Raw genomic sequence first — 21,729 nt, 5'->3', positions numbered from 1 at the left:
TTGATTGATAGCTTACAATTATCGTTCTCAGGAAAATGTCAAAATAGCTTTTTACAAATTAGAGAAACAGTAATACATAAATAGGGGACAAGCACATGACATTTCTGTATAAAAGCTTCTCATTCTGACATATACAAATATAAGAATAAACTGCATATGCAGATTAATATAAAATATAAAACACCCAGCAATAGTTCTACCATGATCCAAACGTTAATATATACCTTTCATACATTAAACTTTGAGGAGATTGTCCAGAATTCAAAATTACAGTGCCACGAGCATACTGATATGAGTGATGTCTTCATTCTATTTCAATTTCAATCTCAATCCAAGGAAAGTATTTTACTTCTAAATAAGTGTTTGATGTTGATAATGAAATAGATGAGAACAATTAATGCTCTTGATTAGTTGATGCCTCAAAGAAAAAGGAACTTTAGTTAGTCGGGGTCAGAATGTTCCTCCAGTTAAAAGTTCACAATTTGTCGATGTTCCTGGATTCATTCCAGAACTTGGGTGGTGATTATCTGGCAATGTCAAAAGCATTTACAGACCTAAGATGGTGACTATTCCTGAAAATGTCAGATCTGGACACTATGATTCATGCCTTACTTAATCTCTTTCAGAGTGCTGTGGCATGCTATATGCGAACAGTATTTCAACTATACTATAACAATTATAGGAAGCATATGAATCTCTGAGCACAATGATGCACTTCTTTCTGGAACTTTTTTGCATAAAAAAATAAAATGCTGATTCAGATTTATAGATTGCTAGGATCTTTTCTGGATAGATTTGACAATCTTTGAAACAACTACTATTTTGTATTTTATATTATAGTTTGATAGGGGCTAATGTCTAATCAATAAATTATCATTATTACTGTGGTTTATCGCGCAATCAGTCAGATGTTTAGACTGGGTTTGGCAGTTTTATCCAGCTATCAAGTCCTTCCCAAGGACCTGGGATAAGCAGATGGTTGCACCATTGTGGCTACTTTGCCATGCTGTTGTTTGTAGTCAGTCTGTACAATCGTCTTGCAGCAGATGACAAGGTGCTCCACTATTTTTTCAGCTTCTTTGCAGAGGCAGCACTTGCTGTGCCTTGTTGTCTTCTGAATGACTTCTATTATTTCTAGGCATTCAATTATCAAATCATATGGTAGGGAATCAAATAAACTTTAAATACTTTTTGGTTCAGCTCTTGTAAAGCTAAAGATGTATACAACGTTGAACAAAACAGTGAAACAATACAGTGAAACAATTCACACCTTCATTAAAGCAATAAAAGATAATACATCTCTCCTAGCATAAAGTAACCCAAGATTTCTGGTAAAAATGTTGATCTGATACTAAAAAGGAAGGTAAATCAAGGCCAACTTCATTTCCACAGAAAGAACTTTCCTCAACTGGAATTCCATGACATTTTTCAAGAGAGAAGCCAACAATTTATTAAAAAGAATGCACAATTAAAACAGTGAATTGTTCAGAACTAAGAATAGACTGAATGGCACTAGAGCATTTCTACTTTGTTACATAATGCCATGGGACAAAGCTGTTATGGAATGGAAGTTATATGCGTACTATCAAGATTAAGGGACCAAATTTTGCCAACATATAAAATAATGCTTTGAATAAAAAGAAATTGGGAAGCTGAAGAGATCTTTTAATTAATAGACATAAATGTTAAAGCATATTGCATTCAATAATTTATTTATTTAGTTTTTAATTATTTTTTTTGCTGGGCTTATATGTCATCCACTACTTGGAGAAAATATGATAAAATAGTTCGTATCCTTTCATGAAATGGTCATGAAATGGACCAGCAGTGGTCAATTTTTTTGGTGACCAAGATCTGTACTACTTGTTTTAAAAAATGAAGACAATAGGTGGAGTGGCTGAAGACAAAGTGGATATTGTCTTATTACCTATTTGTAGAACTGGTTTCATTGTCTCCTTTGTACTTTTTCTCTCCTTTTCTGTATTTTTTTTTTTTTTGATAGCTTATGTTACACCTCATGGGTTTATTACTTCAAAACAGGGGTGTCACGTGATGTATTGTGACTTTTCCCCCTTTGCTAAACCGGGCATGGGCATGGCCAGCGCATGATGCATCTGGTCGGCGGGCCGCAAGTTTGATAGCCCTGCTTCAAAAGGTAAGGAAATGAAACCTTCAGAGTTGGAAGAATTTCCAGGGCTTTCAAGAGGAAACCTGGGAAGCACATGAAGCTCTACAGCAGAGGTCTTCAAACTTGGCAGCTTTAAGACTTGTGGACCAACTCTCAGAATTCTCCAGCCAGCTTTGCTGGCTGGAGAATTCTGGGAGTTGAAGTCCACAAGTCTTAAAGCTGCCAAGTTTGAAGACTTCTGCTCTACAGCCATAATGTTTCCACTACTGATCAAGCCCAACTTCTGAAGGAGCCACATGACACTATGATGGCTGGCCATTTCCAAAATAAATTACATATCTGGGATTGAAAATAGTAAGGTAAACAGAATAGGGCTAAACATGTTTTCTAATTTACTTAATTTTAATTGAACTCAATAGACTACATGGTTTTAGGCTTTAACTGCGTCATAAATCTGCAAGATTGTTAATTATTTTACAGAGTGTTCTTCCAGAGGAATCCTACATTGTGAAACTTTAAGTTTTATCCCCAGCCAGGATAATGGGAGTAGAAACACAGCTCTAGAATTCATTTGTCTGCTTTCATCTGAATGATCTTTGTATTGGCTGATGTACTGCATGGGGGAGAGGGGAGCAATTGATTTTATTTAAACTTTCATTTCAGTAATTTCAAAATGGCTCTGATCCACAGATTTCCTGGCTTACATAAATTTTCACATTTCTAGAATTAGTCATCGTGCATCAGTTTCTCAGAAAACCCATGAAACTGAATATTTTAATTATGTTTGTAAAAGTAAGAAAAAACACAGGCATGCAAAGCATTTATTTTGGTAGCAAATCCTTTTATCAAAATCTCAACAAATACATTTGATTTTTAAACAATAATTTTGATAGCTAGTAAATAACATTTTGAAAAATAAGTTATAAAGTTATACTGCTTGCAGTTACAAGATAGAGATGGGATTGCCTGGCTTGACCATAGAAGATATGAAAAGAATTTCAGGATCTTATACAATCACAGGTTGAACTGAGATGCAGGTGCAAAAAAATAATCTATAATATCACTTACAGTTTTAGACATATCATTGAATGGGCTAATGATCATATATCATCATATCAGAGAAAATTCTTGATAACCACATAGATAAACTTGATTTGTTCTCATGTGTTCTTCAGGTCTTTCAATGGCTAAACCAGAGGTGAAATACAGCAGGTTCTGACAGGTTCTGGAGAACTGGTAGCAGAAATTTTGAGTAGTTTGGAGAACTGGCATATACCACCTCTGCCTGGCCCCAGAATGGGGTGGGAATGGAGATTTTGCAGTATCCTTGCCCTGCCACGCCCACCAAGCCACAGCTCGCCCACCAAGCCATGCCCACAGAACTGGTAGTAAAAAAATTTGGATTTCACCACTGGGCTAAACCATTGCTTATCTATATTTGGGTCTACCTGCCTCACTGCTGGTCATTTTTTTCTTTCTTTCTACCTTTCCCAACATTATAGAGAAAGCTGGGTCTTTACATAATGTATCTGAAATACGTTGGTCATTTGTACCTTGAGTGAGAACTTAGAATTATTTATTCCATGATCCATTTATTATTTTTCTTAGCTACCCAGGATACTCCCAGGGGTCTTCTCCAACACCATATTTTAGGGGTGTCTGTAGAGTATTATAAAAAAAATTAAAATGGTATCCATAAGAATGATCAAAGCTCCACCTGTTATTTAAGTGTGTCATGTGTAAATTGGAAAAAACTTTGATCCACAAAGTTGCAGCTACCATCTTGAATTGTGGTAAAGTCCAAAAGCATCAATAATCTTTCTATCCTGCTTTTCAAGATTCAAACTATTTCCTAATATGATTTGATTGCTTATTTGTACCCTATGACTATCATTAAGTGTTGTACCTTATGATTCTTGATCATATCTTTTCTTTTGTGTACACTGAGAGCGTATGCACCAAAGACAAATTCCTTGTGTGTCCAATCACACTTGGCCAATAAAAAAATATATTCTATTCTATTCTAAATTTGGCTTCCATAGAGTGTCACAGGGAAAACTATTCTCTGCACAATTCTGCCTTGTAGATATCTAAATATCTTTCCTAACATCTTCATTGCTACCTTATGAGTGTTATCTAAAGTATATTTTTTGACTGTTGGTTCCTTTATGTTGATAGTTGATTCTAAAAGGCCAATAATTATCACTTCATTAGCTTTATTTTCAAGGGTTAAAATACAGTAATGAAATTTTGGCCGTAAAAAATCACATATACAATGACAAGTTGATAATAGAAAACTCTGGTGGATATGATAAAAAGGTAAAGGTTCCCCTCGCACATATGTGCTAGCGTTCCCAACTCTAGGGGGCGGTGCTCATCTCCGTTTCAAAGCCAAAGAGCCAGCGCTGTCTGAAGACATCTCCGTGGTTATGTGGCCGGCATGACTAAACGCCAAAGACATACAGAACACTGTTACCTTCCCACCAAAGGTGGTCCCTATTTTTCTACTTGCATTTTTTACATGCTTTCGAACTGCTAGGTTGGCAGAAGTTGGGACAAGTAACGGGAGCTCACCCTGTTACGCGGAACTAGCAATTCGAACTGCTGAACTGCCAACCTTTCGATCGACAAGCTCGGTGTCTTAGCCACTGAGCCACCGTGTACTCTCTAAAAAATAGTACTCTCTAAAAAACTGAAGGGCTGCCATGTAGCAATGCTAGAACAACCTCAGGTTTTTTTTCAAGCAAAATAAAATGATCAAAACATTTTTCATTATTGGGCATATAATAGGCATATACTTTACAGGTAGTCCTCAATTTATGACCACAATTGAGTTCCAAATTTCTGTTGTTAATTGACAAAACTCACTTAACAAAGACATTTGTTAAGTGAGTTTTGCCCCATTTTACAACCTTTCTTGCCGCAGTTGTTAATCACTGCAGTTCTTAAGTTAGTAACATGGTTGTTAAGTGAATCTGCCTTCCTCATTGACTTTGCTTGTCAGAAGATTGTAAAAGGTGATCAAGTAACTTTGGGACACAGCAACGGTCATAAGTATGAACCAGCTGCAAGCATCTGAATTTTGATCACATGATCATGGGGATGCTACAAAGATTGTAAGTGTGAAAAACAGTCATAGGTCACTTTTTCAGTACCGTTGTAACTTCAAATGGTCACTAAATGAACTGTTGTAACTCGAGGACTACTTGTAATTTACAAAGACCATTTTGAATTAACTTTTAAAAAATTGTATTACAAAGTGTATACATTAAGGAAAAATTAATGATATTGATTTTATAATTGAAAGTTTTTCATAATAGGAAGTTTTACACTTTTACATTAGGAAAAAATAAATACAAAAATGATTTTTTCCCCATTATTTTTAATTTATAGCAGGAAGCAAATATATGATGGATGGCTAATGACTGAATACATTTTTTAGTGATAGAATACAATAGAATAGAATTCTTTATTGGCCAAGTGTGATTGGACACACAAAGAATTTGTCTAGGTGCATATGCTCTCAGTGTACATAAAAGAAAAGATACGTTCATCAAGAATCATAAGGTACAACAGTTAATGATAGTCACAGGGTACAAATAAGCATTAGAAAACAGTCAATATCAATCGTAAGAATACCAACAACAAGGTTACAGTCATATAGTCATAAGTGGGAGGAGATGGGTGATAGGAATGATGACAAGATTAAAAATAGTGCAGACTTAGTAAATAATTTGACAGTGTTGTGGGAATTATTTGTTTAGCAGAGTGATAGTGTTTGGAAAAAACTGTTCTTGTGTCTAGTTGTTCTGGTGTGCAGTGCTCTATAGCGTTGTTTTGAGGGTAGGAGTTGAAACAGTTTATGTCCAGGATGCGAGGGGTCTGTAAATATTTTTGACTTGTGCAGTATACAGGTCCTCAATGGAAGGCAGGTTGGTAGTAACTGTTTTTTCTGGAGTTCTAATTATCCTTTGAAGTCTGTGTCTGTCTTGTTGGGTTGCAGAACCAAACCAGACAGTTATAGAGATACAGATAACAGACTCAATAATTTCTCTATAGAAAATGAGATGAGACATGGGCTAATCCATACTTCTTTATAACCCCAAAGCAAACAAAAGACTAGAAAATACAGGTAGTCCTCAACTTGCAAGAATTCATTTAGTGACCATAAAAGGTTACACTTTTTGCAACATTTTGATAAGCTAAATCAATAGGGAAGCCAGATTTGCTTAACAACCATGTTACTAATTTATCAACTGCAGTGATTCACTTAATAACTGTGGCAAGAAAGGTTGTAAAATGGGGCAAAACTCACTTAACAACATAAGGTTGTAAAATGGGGCAAAACTCACTTAACAACAGAAATGTTGGGCTCAATTGTTGTCTCAAGTCAAGGACTACCTGTAGAGACTTGTTCTCTTTAAGGTAGATTTTAGTAGAACATTCAGAGATTATATAACATAATGGTAAAAGCAAATGGGACTACTTCCTTGGACAGAATTGGAACTGGAGAACTTGATATAGAATTGAGAGACGTTAAGCATGTCTGCTTAGAATACTGTAGTTCTTGATTTCTTTAATAGACTATGTGGCTGGACTGGATAAACTAAAGCCTGCTCCATATTTGTCTGATTTCATGCATCTGATATCATGCACCTGTCACTCTGTTAAGTGGGGATTGTTCTCAGGGTCTGAAGGATTATGTACAACTTCATAGTTTGCATGCAAGTTGAATTTTTAAAAAATCTCATTGAATGGACTTCCTAGTCTGTGCCTATAGATTTATATACTTAAAGAATGACATCACATGGATTTTTTTCCCCCTAATGCTGCATAATGGATGAGCTTAGAAAATGTAGCTAAAGAAGTAGCAAATGAGGAGCACATATGCTTGAGGGCTATTGGGACATTTCTGGTTATATTCTGCCCATGCAAAGCCAAAATACATGTGCTTATAACATGTAATGCAAATACTTCTTTGAGAGGGACATTTATAAACCCACCCACCCACACACACAAAATCTCTGCTGGTGTCTAGAGCCCTTGTTTGTTCTTCTTCTACACGTGTGATGGGTTAATAGTAATTTATTGTTTTCTTTAAAGAAGCACAAAGAAATGCAGCTGCCTTCCGACCACCATACCTTGCCACACCCCTCTGAACAATCTGCAATGGACTTCCCTCCCTCTCCCCTTTTTCCTAGCAAGCTCTGAACAGTGGGAAAGTCGCTGGGTAATTGGGTCCAGATTGGATATGTTTAAACATTCATGAGGCTGGCAAAGGACTGAAAGGGGTGGTTGCCTTGATAGTGGGGGTGGGAGATGGGGGTGGGGAGAAGGGCTAGTCACTGAGAGCTGCCAGCGAACAATTCTGGGAAAGGGAAAGAGAGCAAGCGAGTGAGGGAGGGAGCAGGCGCGGGCAACAGCATGTGTGATGAGCAATAGCGGCGAACCTTACAGATACTGCTAACTACCCCGGTGTCTGTTTGTGTGTTTGAGTGTGTGTGTGTGTGTGTCTGTGTTTGAGTGTGCGTCCGTGAATGTGTATGTGTGTGTGTGTGTAAGAAGGAAGGAGGGGGAGAGAGAAAGAGAGAGAGAGAGGGGAGGGAGTGGAGAGGGTGGGGGAGAGATAAGAGAGAGTGAAAGAGAGAGGAGGAAAAAGGAGAGGAGGAAGGAACCACAAGGAAGAAGGGGACAATACAATCATGCTGTGCTGTATGAGAAGAACAAAACAGGTAGAGCTGGAGACTTTTTAAATATATATATATATATATATCTGTTGGGGAATTCCTAGACTGTTGACTAAAATGTTTCTGTATGTGTTGAATGTCTGTCTCTCTGTGTATACACAGCCAGACAGACACACAGACATTTGGAGGGAGAGGCAACTGCTTCTAAGAGGCTCTTTCCTTTTGCAATTCTTTAAGCATCTTTGCACCGAAGGCTCCGATCACACACCCCTTCCATGAATGCAATGGGGTGTGTGTGTGTACGCGTGTATGTTTTACCTGTGGTGTCAGAAGGTGGATGGTGGGGAGGCTGTGTTAATGATCAGAATTGGGGAGAAAGAAGGGGGAACCCCCCCTCTCCCTGAAACCAGCACCTGAGAGAGGGGGAAGTGGGGGAAGAAGATGGGATTTCTTAGAATGGTCTGTCTTGGATTTGGAAGATGTGGATTGCAAGGAGGAGAGAGTTGATTTTGGCTTGAACTGAAGGAAGGAGGGTAGTAATTCCAATTTGGTCCATTCTTCTGAAGATATGATAAAAATCTTTCCCAAGATGTATAAGAAAGATTTTATATGTTAGTGTTAGCTCTGGTAGATACTAAAAGGCATGCTGTATAGAGCTTTTGAATCATGGGTGTTTCCCCATCTTCCATTGTACAATAATGTAAATGAGAAGAGAGTTGCCATTTGTTATCTTTTATATTTTCTTTTTCTCCTAAATATGATGGCATTTTTCTAAGCTGAAAATAAACTGCTAGGAGAAATTTGATGTAGGATGGAGAAATGGCTAAGAAGACGAATTCCCTCTTCACAAATTTTCATACCAGAAGCACTTGAACAACTGTGCACAATCTGGTAAAGAGATAGAGGACCACGCCTCTGTTAGGTCTTAGCTCTGATGGGATAGGAAAGATGGAATGGAATTAACTTGGTGGAAACCTAATTTCTATGATATTGTTCCCGTGTAATTTATTTTAATGGCAGGAGAGATGGATTGTGAAGAAACTGGGAAGGCATCTTGCACCTAGCCATTAAACAAGGATGAGCCAGAATAAAAAATGGGCATAGATACCCTCAGTCCTTCTGTTCTTCTGTCAGAATACTTATTATGTCAAACTCTTTCTCCTTAGAATCATCAATGTACTCAAAATCCTGCTTTAGGAGGAATAGTATGGATGTATGCCATTCCACGTGGATTTATTGAAATCATAAAGGATTTTTGGCCTTTTCATATCTGTACCTGTAAAAAGGTTTTAGTATATGCTTCTTAAAGAGAAATGCACTTTTTCCAGTGAAAGAAAATGTACTCATTCAGAAACTGATACTGCCTAATGCTGTTTTCTAACAATAAAGAAAAATGATATCCTATAAAAACCTTGGCTGAAATAATTATTGTAGATATATTTGATTCAAACATGTAAAATATATTTTTGAAGCAGTATATTGTTGGAAAGGTAGTCTGGTAAACCACTAGGGTGGGGCTGGTGAGAGGACTTCCCCTTGCAATGGTGTTATTATTTTCCATACATGTTTGGGACTTCTGTTGGTATTGCACTTAGTAAAACCTGAAATAATATGGAAATGAGACATGTATTAGCCAGAAGATCATGGGGTGAAAAAAAAGGGAGGAGGAGGTAGGAGGCAGATAGAAAGACAAATTAAATGCAGTGAATGGTGAAGCTTAGTAACTGTTTGAATAAGGTAGAATCCTTTTCGAGGTTTGGAAATGTTAGGCTGTAAAGCTGTGTCTAATCATCTTCTCAAAACTGAGCTACAAAAGATATGGGAAAAATCCATCTCTTGCCTTAGAAATCCTATTTTTTCATGATTTTTTAATGGATATATAAAGCTGTGGCAAAGAAGCTGCTAAATCACAAAAATACAAGCACAAGCACAATCAAAAGGCAAACCTCGTGCATCCTTTACGTGACACGTTTTCATAAATGCAAGAAGTCAGAAATTGTATAGTTTTAAACATACTTATCAATATATAAATCAATGTATTTTTGGCAGACACAAAGAGACACACCCAGTCATATATATTCTGGTTCACATATTTATAACTGCATGTAGAAGTGCAACTTCAACTTTGACACACCCACATACACATGTATCCCCACTCTTACCCTTTGAGCCATACTGCATTTTGCATATGCATAAGCCAATTACACTTATAAAAAAAAAACTGCACAAAAAGTTTTAAATCATTGCATAAAATTCCGATCTGAAAAAGAGCAGACCCTTACCCCTATTTGACCCTTGTCTTCCTTTTCTCTACAGCCATTCAGAAAAGGAAAGCTAAATAACAGTGATGCCATCAAATTACTATGATAGGAAGTGGGTGTTTCTAAATCATAGGGAGGTCTCCTTGCTACCTAGGGAATACCCCCCCTGGATTTGTGTGCAAAATGCAAGTAACAGAAATTGTATGTTAATTATATAGGGTGCCTGTCTACATTGGTCCATACCCATGTGTTTGTCAGATACACTGAATCTTATAAAGATACATTTAAGATATAAATAAAATTAATTCTGTAATAATATTGGGTTTATCATAATTTCATCTGCCCCAACCAATGTCTGTAGGTTGTAGTGAAATGATGAAACCTGCTGACCTTACAATGGCACTTGCCTGATTTTTAACATATCCCTTAATGGCTTTCAAAACACATTCTTACAATGTTGATAGGTACTGAAGATGGCAAGTAGGAATGTGGAGTTGGACAATTGTAATCATGCATTCCTGAAGCTGATATTACATTCTGGGTCTGGAGAGAGGAATTGACTAGACATGCTTCTCCATGAAACAGTATCTCCTGTACGTGTGTATGTATACAGGAGATAAGTAGGTGGATGCTCAATAATGAACAGAATGAGGGATTAAAATGGAATATCAGTGTTTCTCACTTGTAGTTGAAATTATTCTTATTTTACTTAATATATTCCTGGTTTCAACACATTAATGCTTACGAGAAAGAGAGGTTTGAACTATGCCACACCCATGAAACTGAAAGAAGGGGAGGGGTAGAAGAAAGAGATAGGAGAAAGCCTGCATTTCTTTCCTTTTCCACATGAGCAGCAAGGATAAGCAGGACTCATTTGTCTGTCTGTCTTCTTGTTGATCTATCTATTTATCTATTTATCTATCTATCTATCTATCTATCTATCTATCTATCTATCTATCTATCTATCTATCCATCCATCCATCCATCCATCTATCCATCTATCCATCTATCCATCCATCATCATGATTCTCATCATCTGCCATGTAATGTAACTGGAAAGGAAACTAGAGGATTGTTGCTATAATCACAGCCAGATAGTGCACTGCCTATTAACACTAGAAATGCCAGTAATTGGGGAGGTGGGGGGGGGGGGAGAGACAGGAGAAGGGGAAGAAAAAAGCAGAGTCAGCTCTGAGAGGAGGTTATATTATATTAGCCTACTGCAAATCCCATTTGAAAACAACTGAATTCTGCTTCATGCTACAAAGATTGCAAACTCATGGGGGTATTGCTTTTATACCATTAAATGCTGAAGCGAGAGGAGGGAATGAAGAGGTGAAACAGTTTTCTCCTTAGGGGTAGAGTGGGTTGAAAAGAGGAAGCAGACACCTGATTATTACAGCAAGTGTGTTATAGTAATAAGTCAGTAGAACCCAGCCAATTTTATTCACCCTAAATTGAAATCAAATTCAGGTAGTGATGCTAGGTAACTTTTCATAACTTCTTAATTTCAGCCTGTGAGTTTTTCATGGTTTTATGATTTGGTAGATTATGTGTTCCTTTTTCTCCCCGATGTCTTTAAAGACTTGTAATAAATCAAATGGAAACACTAACTCTTGATCCTCCCTTTCTTTCTCTTTCCCTCTGAAATTTTCTGAACTCCTTGGTTATTATAGAAATTGATTTTTCATAAATCACTTACTGTAAGCCATCTCTCACTGCATGTATGAACACCCCAGGAGGCTTTATTGAATGTAGTTCTTCCATAATGTAAAAGGCAACAAAGATGATTAGTGGAATATGTCATTATTTTCTTGCAAGCACAACTTTTCTATCAGTATTCATTCTATAATAGCACTCATCAGAGGTTTAGGGTTTCTGATAAAATATTTAAAATAATCTGTAGGCATATGTGTGTGGGGGAGAGAATACATACAATATATTATGTTCTAAACTCAACAAATATTTGTGCATGCAGAAGAGAGTAATTCTTCAGATGGAGATACATATATTCGTTATTGTTGGTCATTGGGAAAATCTCCCAAATCGTTTATTTATAATAAAATAAAAGCATGTATCGAACCCATATAGAAAGTATTGCTTTACCAACAGCTGTCCTTCTGTGCAAGGATGAGATGATGTGATTTTCCTAAAGCCAGCATTCTCAGATTATGAGTTGAGTATACATTACTTTGGCTGCAGATATACTACATCCTTTTCAAAACAGTTCTGTAGTATGAGAGTACATATCATCTTGTTTTGCTGTGATTAGTGTATGAAACATTCCTTGCTGCAGGGAACAGGAGTATGCTGTTCATAAACTGACAAGACAGGTTTTGTGTCTCATACGGATGCTCTGCCTGCATGTTGATGTGGTGGCTGGCTGCAAGGCTCTGCATCTCCTCTTCATGAAATTCTAAGCATATAGAAATAATTGCTTGCATAAATATAAGCTGCAGGTTCTACATTGCAAGCCTGGCTAATCTCTTCCTGCTGTTAAAACCAAATACGTTTTGGCCAATAATTTGGAGGCATGCGTTATTGCAAGTCTTTAAAAAAAAACAAAAACACCACCAAGAAACCCACATCAATTAGGATTTTTTTTTTCCAGTTGCATGCTTTTCCTCTTCTTCCTGAGGAGTCATTTGTATCATCTGAGAGTTTGGAGCATCCTATTTTTGAATGGATTAAAGAAAAATCAACAGGATGTTCAGTTTTTCAAAGAAGGATATTGCATTGTCCATCAGCTGCCTTCTGCTTCATTCTTGAAGATGGCTGTTTTCAGGAATATCCAAAATAAATAAATTTTCATCATCATTAGCAGTGACAGTGAATAAATATGGTAGGGTCATTGATCAGCATTTTAGAATGAAAAAAATACACCAGTCCTTTGGAGTTTATGAAATTACGCATGTCATGTGATTTCAGTGTTATGGGTGAGACAGAGAATTATCAAGGACTGCTATCATACCGGCAGTGTATGAGAAAGCATCATAACATTCAGTTTATGTGAGCAGCATTTTTATTTCTTAAGTGTGCGGCAAAAGGTTCAGGTCCTGTATTCAAAATGTTTAATAACTAAAGCCAACTATTTTGGCTTACAAAGAGAAAATCTCATGACTATTTTTCTCTACTTCTGGCAGAACATTAATATGCATTGATAACTAAATACCTAATGAACAAACTGATGCTTAAGGCAACTATTTTACTCACCTAATGGGGAACAATCTTGATATGATATATGGCACTAGTGTTGCAAGTGCCATATATGCAATCTACTATATGCAATCTGCTGGGTAGCTCATAAAAAGTAGCTGTTGCATATCTTAACTACTTTATAGTACTGTATATAATATGAGTATGTTACTCATTATATTGAAGAAGTATAGTTTTTCAAAATATTTTAAATGTACCTTTTAAAACTTCATCATGTTTCTGTACAAATTTAAGTGTTTTTCTTGTTTAAAAAATGAAAAAAAAAACCCACGTGTGTTCTTTGAATATATGTGCCACCATGGCTTTAATGCAAAATAATCATAGGTCTGAGCTGTTAGCCTTGCTGAAGTGAGTAAAGGGCTTCCACACCAGTTAGCCATGCATTATAAGCACTATAAGAGAAAATGTTTCTATTCAGCTGTCCATACAGTACTCTTGTGCATGAAGAGGGAGTGAAGAAAACAAAAATAAAAGCTAAAAAGGCTCCCAACACCAGGCACATTTGAATGGTATGGACAGATCAACATCATGGAGAAAAAAATCCAAGTCATGGAGGTCAGTACATGGGAGCCATAAGAAGTATAGATGCATAAAGGTAAAAGTTCCCCTCGCACATATGTGCTAGTCGTTCCCGACTCTAGGGGGCGGTGCTCATCTCCGTTTCAAAGCCAAAGAGCCAGTGCTGTCTGAAGACATCTCTGTGGTCACGTGGCTGGCATGACTAAACACCAAAGGCGCACGGAACGCTGTTACCTTCCCACCAAAGGTGGTCCCTATTTCTCTACTTGTATTTTTTACGTGCTTTCGAACTGCTAGGTTCGCAGAAGCTGGGACATGTAATGGGAGCTCACCCCGTTATGCGGCACTAGGGATTCAAACCACTGAACTGCAGACCTTCCGATCAAAAAACTCAGCATCTTAGCCAGTGAGCCACTGTGTCCCTATATAGATGCATATGTAAGTCAAAATTTGAACTGATCATAAGATATAAAATGGACATTATTTTGCTCAGCTGAGTTCAAAGAAGAGTTCTTTGAAAACAATTTGTCACCCCCCTCTCCCTCCCTCCCTCCCTCCCTCCTTCTCCTTCTCTCATTGCAAATGGAAAATAAGATTCCTTTGGATCTTTTTCTTCTCACTCTTTCCTCAGAAAAAGATTTCTCTAATTAATTTTCGACTAAAGGAAAAAAATCCATAAATCCCTAAAATAGTGAAATTGTAATGTAAAGAAATGAATTGATTACTACTTTACTAAATCTTCCCTGGGTTGTCGCTGCATATTATTGAAGTGTGTGGGATCTTTCCCAAAGTGTATTCTCAGGGGTGATGATCTTCATATGAATGATGCAACTGGGGATAATTTGGGTAGATCCTCCCTTCTGCTTTAATACCTGGTAGATGGGAGGCGTCCATGTGCTTGCATCATCCACAGATAATTCTCAGCCACGCAGAAGTGCATCCCCTTTTAATTACTGGGATGAGTGAAGGGTTCAAAATGCCTAACAGACTTTCAGAATTCCTTGCAAGTCAGAGTTGCAGCTATGGATTTTGTGAAAATATTCAGTACATTCTTGTTGTTCCTGAATTGACATCTGTTGAATATATTAATGAACTCCCCATTTGTGTACTCTATTTTTATGTTGGTAAAGAGAGATTTCCGATCTACAGCCAGCATTTGAAAATAGCAAAATCCTTATTCCTGCACTACATTCACCTGTTGGATTTGCACTGAGTTTATTTTCTTGTTCATGTAATTCTTTCTTTCTGTGATTCTGAAATGGATGCTCCAGTGGAAGTCTGAGTTATAAATGTACTTAACATTGCATAATGATTCACAGTTCTCAGATGCTGGGTCACAGTAGTCTTCACTGAGATCTTTTATGAAAGAAAAAAAGCCCACAAAATGTTTTTTCTTCAATATGTACAAAACATTAGTTACCAGATGTAACTCAAGTCAATCAAGAGACATTCTTGCTTGATGCAGTGAAAATGAAGGAGCAAAGGCTAATGAGTGTGTGTGTGTGTGTGTGTGTGTGTGTGTGTCTGGCTGGGTGTTTGGTGTGTGTGGGTGAGAGATGGGTGGGGAATATGTTAAAAAAAGGGAAAAAGCAGAGGCGAGCTTGTGAAAAAGAGCTGGGCCTTCCAGTTTATACATGTCTGAGTCATTCAGGTCAGAGAATAAATAAAACATACTTACCAAAGTTTGTTTTTCTTAGAAAATAATTGTTTTTTATATTAAACTGTGTTAATTTATTGCATCAGCAGCAAAGACAACAAACATTCCCCTGGCATAAAAGATTAACAGACGTACAGTGGCATCATCTTGTCTTTAATGTTTTTATATGATTGATTAATTGATTGGTTCTTCTTTCATCTGGGACTATCAGGTGTATTCGAACTTGAAAGGTAGTGTTTGTGATTTGAAGACTATTGTCCAGGAGAACTGAGAATCAGCTCTGTTCTGATTTGTTTTTGCAATTATATGGACTCTTATGCCAAGTCACATACCACTTTCAACATTCCATTGATCCAGCCATATGGGTGTGAAGATGGATGTATTGGACAGAATGAGGGAAAGGGCTTGCATTGTTAGGCAGTATCTATTTTGTCTTGTAGAAATTGATAAATGGATGATAAAGAGTTCTTAGTTTATAGGGCAATTTTTACATCATTAAGCCTTTTTTTTTTTTTAGATGTTGTCTGCCTCTTGCTATTACACAGACAACTTATCCACATCCACATAATGCACCTTTCCATGAGGAATCCATACTGATTTGCTTATGTGGAAAAATTACATTAGGGAAAATAATGGATGTATTGCAGTTAGTGCAATAAAGGTGCTATTCTTTTTCAGAAAATTAGTAGTATTGTGTCCTCCTACTCTTCATTTAGTTTTGGATTTTTAATGTTTGCCTATTCAGCTTCCTCTTTAAAATGTGATTTTAGTTTTAATTAATTATTAATTATTTATTAAATTTATATGCTGCCCCTCTCCGGAGACTCAGGGCAGCTCAAATTACTAGTATCATCTTCACATTTTTCAAATCCTTCTCAGTGTTCATCTGTTTCTTCCTTCCTTTGGTCCATTTTCAGACTGCTTTCTTAAACAACTCATTTGTATTCATTGCACTAAACCTATGCAAAAGATGCAGTTGCATACATTTCTGCCTGCATATTTAGAGGTACATCATCCCATCTGCTGAGCTCAGAAAGCATGTTCCAAACAGGTGTACTTTGTAGTCTCTGAGAGTGAAGTTGGATGTGAATTGAATTTACTACTGAATTCCTTGATTCAATATAACATAATATCATCAACCATCACCTGCTGTTAATCCTCAACATCTGACAGAAAGTTGCAGTCTCAGAAAATGGCAGCGTAATTTGAATACTGTGGCTATCCCTTGACCTAGTCCCCATAAAGTTATTTTATCTGTTAAAGGGAAAAATGTCCTGTGAAAATGAGTTTTGCAGTTAATTATATGTGTGAAGAAGTCATTCTTTTTGTCTCTCTTGCATGTAATAAGACTGATCTGTGATTTTTAAAGGTTATTCCGTTTTATTTACTCTTATCACACTGTTTATCATGTTTTCTGCAAAAAGAAAAAAAAAGGATTAGGTTTTCCTTAGTCATCCTTTTTTCACTAAGCCTGTTCAGGCCTGTGTTTCCCAAAAAAGATTTTCTTTTTAAAAATACCATTGTCAGAGCATTTTTTTTCTAGATAAGATAACCATAATTGCCCTACTGCTCTAAATCAGGAATTTAAAATTGTTTTCCTAATAATTCACTTTATGTTTTTCCTTCTGCTATCTAATTAGCAGCACTGCAGCTGAACTAATCACATCAGAACATACAGATTCAGTGAAGGCTTTTAAACCTTTCTTGTAATGTCTAGGCATGACCCATGATCGAATCAATACTTTCTCTTCATAGGGATTTATGGAAGCAGTAGTGGCTGGCTTGGAGGGCTGTAGACATGGCTAAAGCCATCATCCTTACAGTGCAGCCAAGAAAGAGAGATTATGATTGCAAGGACATTGTAAATTTGGTCCTCACAATAATAAATTCCAGCCTTTGGGACTGCAGTTTGAAAAAGCTAGCTAAGAAATGCAACTTAATGCTAAACATGAACACAAAAAAGAGTGTTTGTTTTGAGGAAAACAGAAATGTACTTTTAATCCAGTGACCCCTGACCTTTTGGGTACCAAGGACCGGTTCTAATGAGAGAGGTTTTTCTGTGGACTGGAGGTTTTGCATTCTGCCTGCATCCCGCAGATGGGACGTCACTTTTTTGTGTGGCCCAGTTTCTGGCATGCTGCGAACTGGAGCCAGTCCATGGACCACGGGTTGGGGACCCCTTGTTTTAACCTTTTTTTCTCTGTTTCATTATCAAGCTCAAGAGGGACCAAGTGAGGCCACTGGCATGGGAATACATACATTTAAGAATGTGATAAAATGCAGCATTTGCAACTTCATAAAATTTTAAAGTTGACATAAAAAATAACAATTTATATTACTAGTTCTTAATCTGGTGAAATTGTAGTTGATGTCCATGTCAGGATAAAGCCCATTGCACAGATAGGGGTTCACATGGACTGTACTTTTGGTGTTTCAGCTATTATACAGTTGACCTATGCCTGCTCTCTTTAAAAAAAAAGGGGGGGGGGTTAGAATAAGCAGTAGCCTTTCTGCACATATTTAGAAATAAATATTTAAATGACTATGAACAGCAGTTGATTATGGATGGTTCCAAAAGCTGTTCAGTATTTCTCCTTCATGACTTCATAACTCCCCTAAGGCTAAGGGGGATCTAATTATGTACAAATACGATAGCCACGCAAGTTTTTGATTTCCAGTGCCCTGTTTAGTTGCCTTATACTGTATTGGCTGTGATATTTGAGCTAGAAGAAACAGAAAAAAAGCATGCCTGAAATTTTCTGTGTATGAGCAACCTCATTATATATGTACAGATTGAATCTGTAGCAGAGGTCTATCTGGTACCTAGTTTTCATTTCTGTCTCCACAGTGGTCAATTACTAGGAAATATGATATTTGAGGCTATAGATTAAGGAAGATTGTTTTATATTTCATGACTTCCTAAGTTAATCTTTAGCCAGTTTCATTGAATATAATATAAAATATCTTGAAAGCTAGGTTATATGTTATACACAGAGCACAATTGTTGATGAATGGCAATTTGAGGCTAAATTTATATGACAAAATAGCAATCTATTTCTTCAGATGTTGGGTAGGAGATGGGAAATATATAAAATAAATCATATATAGTTTAGAACAAAATATGGAATGTTTTAATGCAAATTCAGTTCACATATATTGCACAATGTGAATAATGTTCAAAGAAACCATTATGTTAAACTAAAGATCAACAGATCAACAGCCAATATTTTTACTGCCTATTCAATTGTATAAATTACTGGATTTATGCATATGTGTTGGCCTCTGCTATGAGATTATAGTCCTGTTAATTTTTTTTTATGTGAGTCTCTCTTTTCTTGGAGCTCTATCATGCCTAATTAGGAAAGTTGGTTTCCAGAATTTCACTTCTGAGACATGTTCTGAAGAGAACTGGCTCCACTTGAATTTCTCTGCTTCAGCTGCAAACAAAGAAGGTTGCAGTTGGACCAAACCCTATCTCAGAGCTTGTTCATTAAGTCTATTTCATGCTGGGTGTTTCACCTAGTTATTTCATATTTATTACTATTTATATGTGGCTCTAATCCAAACAAGGGTCTAAGTGATTTGCAAAACAAGAAGAACATAGGAATAAAAACAGTGGTAAATCAGAAATCAAAGCAAAACAGCAATACTCCTGTGGAAAACTAATGGTTAGTATCTTGATAAAAATAATGTTTATAGTAAAAGGAATTTCTTTTAGATTCAAAGAAAGACATCTCCTTCTGCTAGACAATGGAATAGCAGTAAGTAGTAGCGGGAAACCATTTTTATTCTATATTTAATCATTTGAAGCAATCAAAGAGTGAGTGTGAATCCCACCTGTCCTCAGAACTTCAGTACCAGTTGAGATGCCTTCTGCTATGAACAGATGGTCCAATCATACTTCCGCCAAGAAAAGGCCTTGTGTTATCAAGATGTAAGCATCTGCAAGAGGGTTTTTTTTTTTTTGAGGCTTAATAATAGCATTAGGAATACAATACTGTATTTGAGTGGGCGTGGTGTTAAGCTGCTCAAAATACAAGAAATGTAAATTTATGGACAAACTATAAAAACGATATGTTCTATGAATGTAATAAAATATTTCATTTAATTTTGAAACTATTGAGAAATAGTCTGTTTATTAGATAAATTTAGGAAATCATTTTAAATAAATGTGAGTATGTAACCAACAATTCATTGAGAGTCAGGTGGCATGCAAGTTTTAAAAAAATTATCTTACTTGAAAAATGTTCATGGCTGATAAATTTTTTTCAACTGAAGAGAGCGTAATATTCTTCTATGAACATTATGATGATTATTAACATTTCCAATTATCATTTTTTCAATTAACATTCTCTAATAGTATTATGAGCAGAATAATACTGCTTATAAGCAGTAATATGAACAGAACTCTCATATTCAGAGACATCTCTTATTCAGAGACATGAATTTCTTCACAAGTGTATTGCTTCTTCATCAGTCACCTTTTTTACTGTGTTGTTTTCCTTTGAAGAAATAGTCTGATCAGTTCATTCCAAACTAAACAGATTTACATGAGGCAAACCAGATTATATTTGCTTCCCTTCAGATCCTGCAGTTTGTTACTCTGTGTTTTGCTCATTGGTCTCCTTTACTGAAGTGTTTCTAGGATTTCTGAGTACTCTTTCCAGTTTTATGCTTCCTCCATTACCATACAGTATGTAGATATGTTCCTAATACCAAGCAGTCTGTGATGTTGTCTCCTTCTTCTTTATAATTTCATTTAAAATCCTTTGGATAAGATTTATATGTCTTTTTCCATTTATTCCTTCCTTTCTAAAATATAGATCTTTCTTGCCTAGGAGTTTTTTTCATATCAGTGGGTACATCATAGTCTAGAAATCCATTTTTTTCCCTTTAGGATACCATATTCCTTGCCAGATGTTCACTTCCAAACTTGCTTTACTTTTTTGATCCTCGACCATAAGTAGGTAAGTAATGGATAAATAGGAAAGAGTGGTAATATTTTTACCACATCCTGAGATTTGAAATTTTGGTGTGGAAAGCAAGCTTCAACTAAGATTCTCAACTCCAGGAAGGTCAACAAAAATTCTACCAAGGAATTAAAAAGGAACCCAGTACCTGGAACCTAGCACACTAGTCACAATATCGTATCTGACTTACACATAACTGCTTTTCTCTCCCATTATCACCACTTTTTTTTAATTTCTTGGTAGAGTTTTTGTTGACTTTGCTGGAGCTGAGAATCTTATACTGGAGTGTTAAGATGCTGGAACTATTTTAGGGGGTTGAAGATTGCTTTCCACACTAAAATTTCAAATCTTACCATTCCAGTGGTGATGAGCTTCCAAATTTATCCTCTCTGTCTGGTTACATGTTTCCAAGAACTCATTATTGCTGCTGGAATGTCATCTTCCTGTTTGGGGTCCATCTCTTGTCTCCTGTGTTTCTGGCAACTCCCTTTTCCGTGTCCTCCTTGGATGTCTAATTCTGCTGAATTTGGAATGGTATCTGTATGATATTTACATGGTACTTCATCAAGTCTTCAAGAAAAAGGCCTCCAATCTTTTTGCGTTTTTCTGCAAGGGAATAGTAAAATAGGATCAGGGGTGAAATCCAGAAGGTTCTGACAAGTTCTGGAGAACCGGTAATGGAAATTTGAGTAGTTCGGAGAACTGGCAAATACCACCTCTGGCTGGCCCCAGAGTGGGGTGGGAATGGATATTTTGCAATATCCTTCCCCCAGGAGTGGGGAGGGAGTGGGGATTTTGTAGTATCCTTCACCTGGAGTGGGGTGGGAATGGAGATTTTGCAGTATCCTTCTGCAACTTCCACCAAGCCACGCCCACCAAGCCACACCACGCCTACCAAGCTACGTCTACAGAACCGGTAGTAAAATAATTTGGATTTCACCACTGGATAGGATTAGTTTACCCTTCTGGTAAGAATGCAATTATTGCACAAGATCATGTAGCTAAGACTATAGACAAGGAAAAACAACTGGGCAATACAAATGTTTAATAACAACAGCAGCAACAACTGGTGAAGGAGAAAGAGAATAGAAGAAATGTGGGTACAGTATGATCATGTCTGACAGGCTACTTCATCTTCACTCAGCCTCAGAGAGTCTAGACTCATGTATCAATTCTTGATGAGGTTAGAGCGGTTGAAGATGCTAGAGTAATTCCATAAAAATCAGTAATGACTGATGAAGCAACATTGTTACAGAGAGTTTAAAGACACATAAAAGAAATTTCTTCTGAA

At 36.7% G+C, this 21,729-nt stretch overlaps 1 protein-coding gene across 1 annotated transcript in view; it reads left to right on the top strand.

The window, feature by feature from the left end:
• Positions 1–7,389: 7,389 nt before the first annotated feature.
• GAP43 (growth associated protein 43) overlaps positions 7,390–21,729 on the top strand; it is a 69,734-nt gene continuing 55,394 nt past the window's right edge. Inside the window, exon 1 of the mRNA XM_034411683.3 lies at positions 7,390–7,860. Coding sequence (XP_034267574.1) covers positions 7,831–7,860 — 30 coding nt within the window. The 5' untranslated portion in view covers positions 7,390–7,830. The remainder of the gene's footprint in view (positions 7,861–21,729) is intronic.

This window comes from Pantherophis guttatus, chromosome 5 (genome assembly GCF_059756535.1).
Source record: "Pantherophis guttatus breed Tessera chromosome 5, ASM5975653v1, whole genome shotgun sequence".
In the NCBI taxonomy this organism is placed as follows: domain Eukaryota; kingdom Metazoa; phylum Chordata; class Lepidosauria; order Squamata; family Colubridae; genus Pantherophis; species Pantherophis guttatus.
The sequence above is the reverse complement of the archived record's forward strand: the minus strand, read 5'-3'. Positions and strand labels throughout refer to the sequence as shown.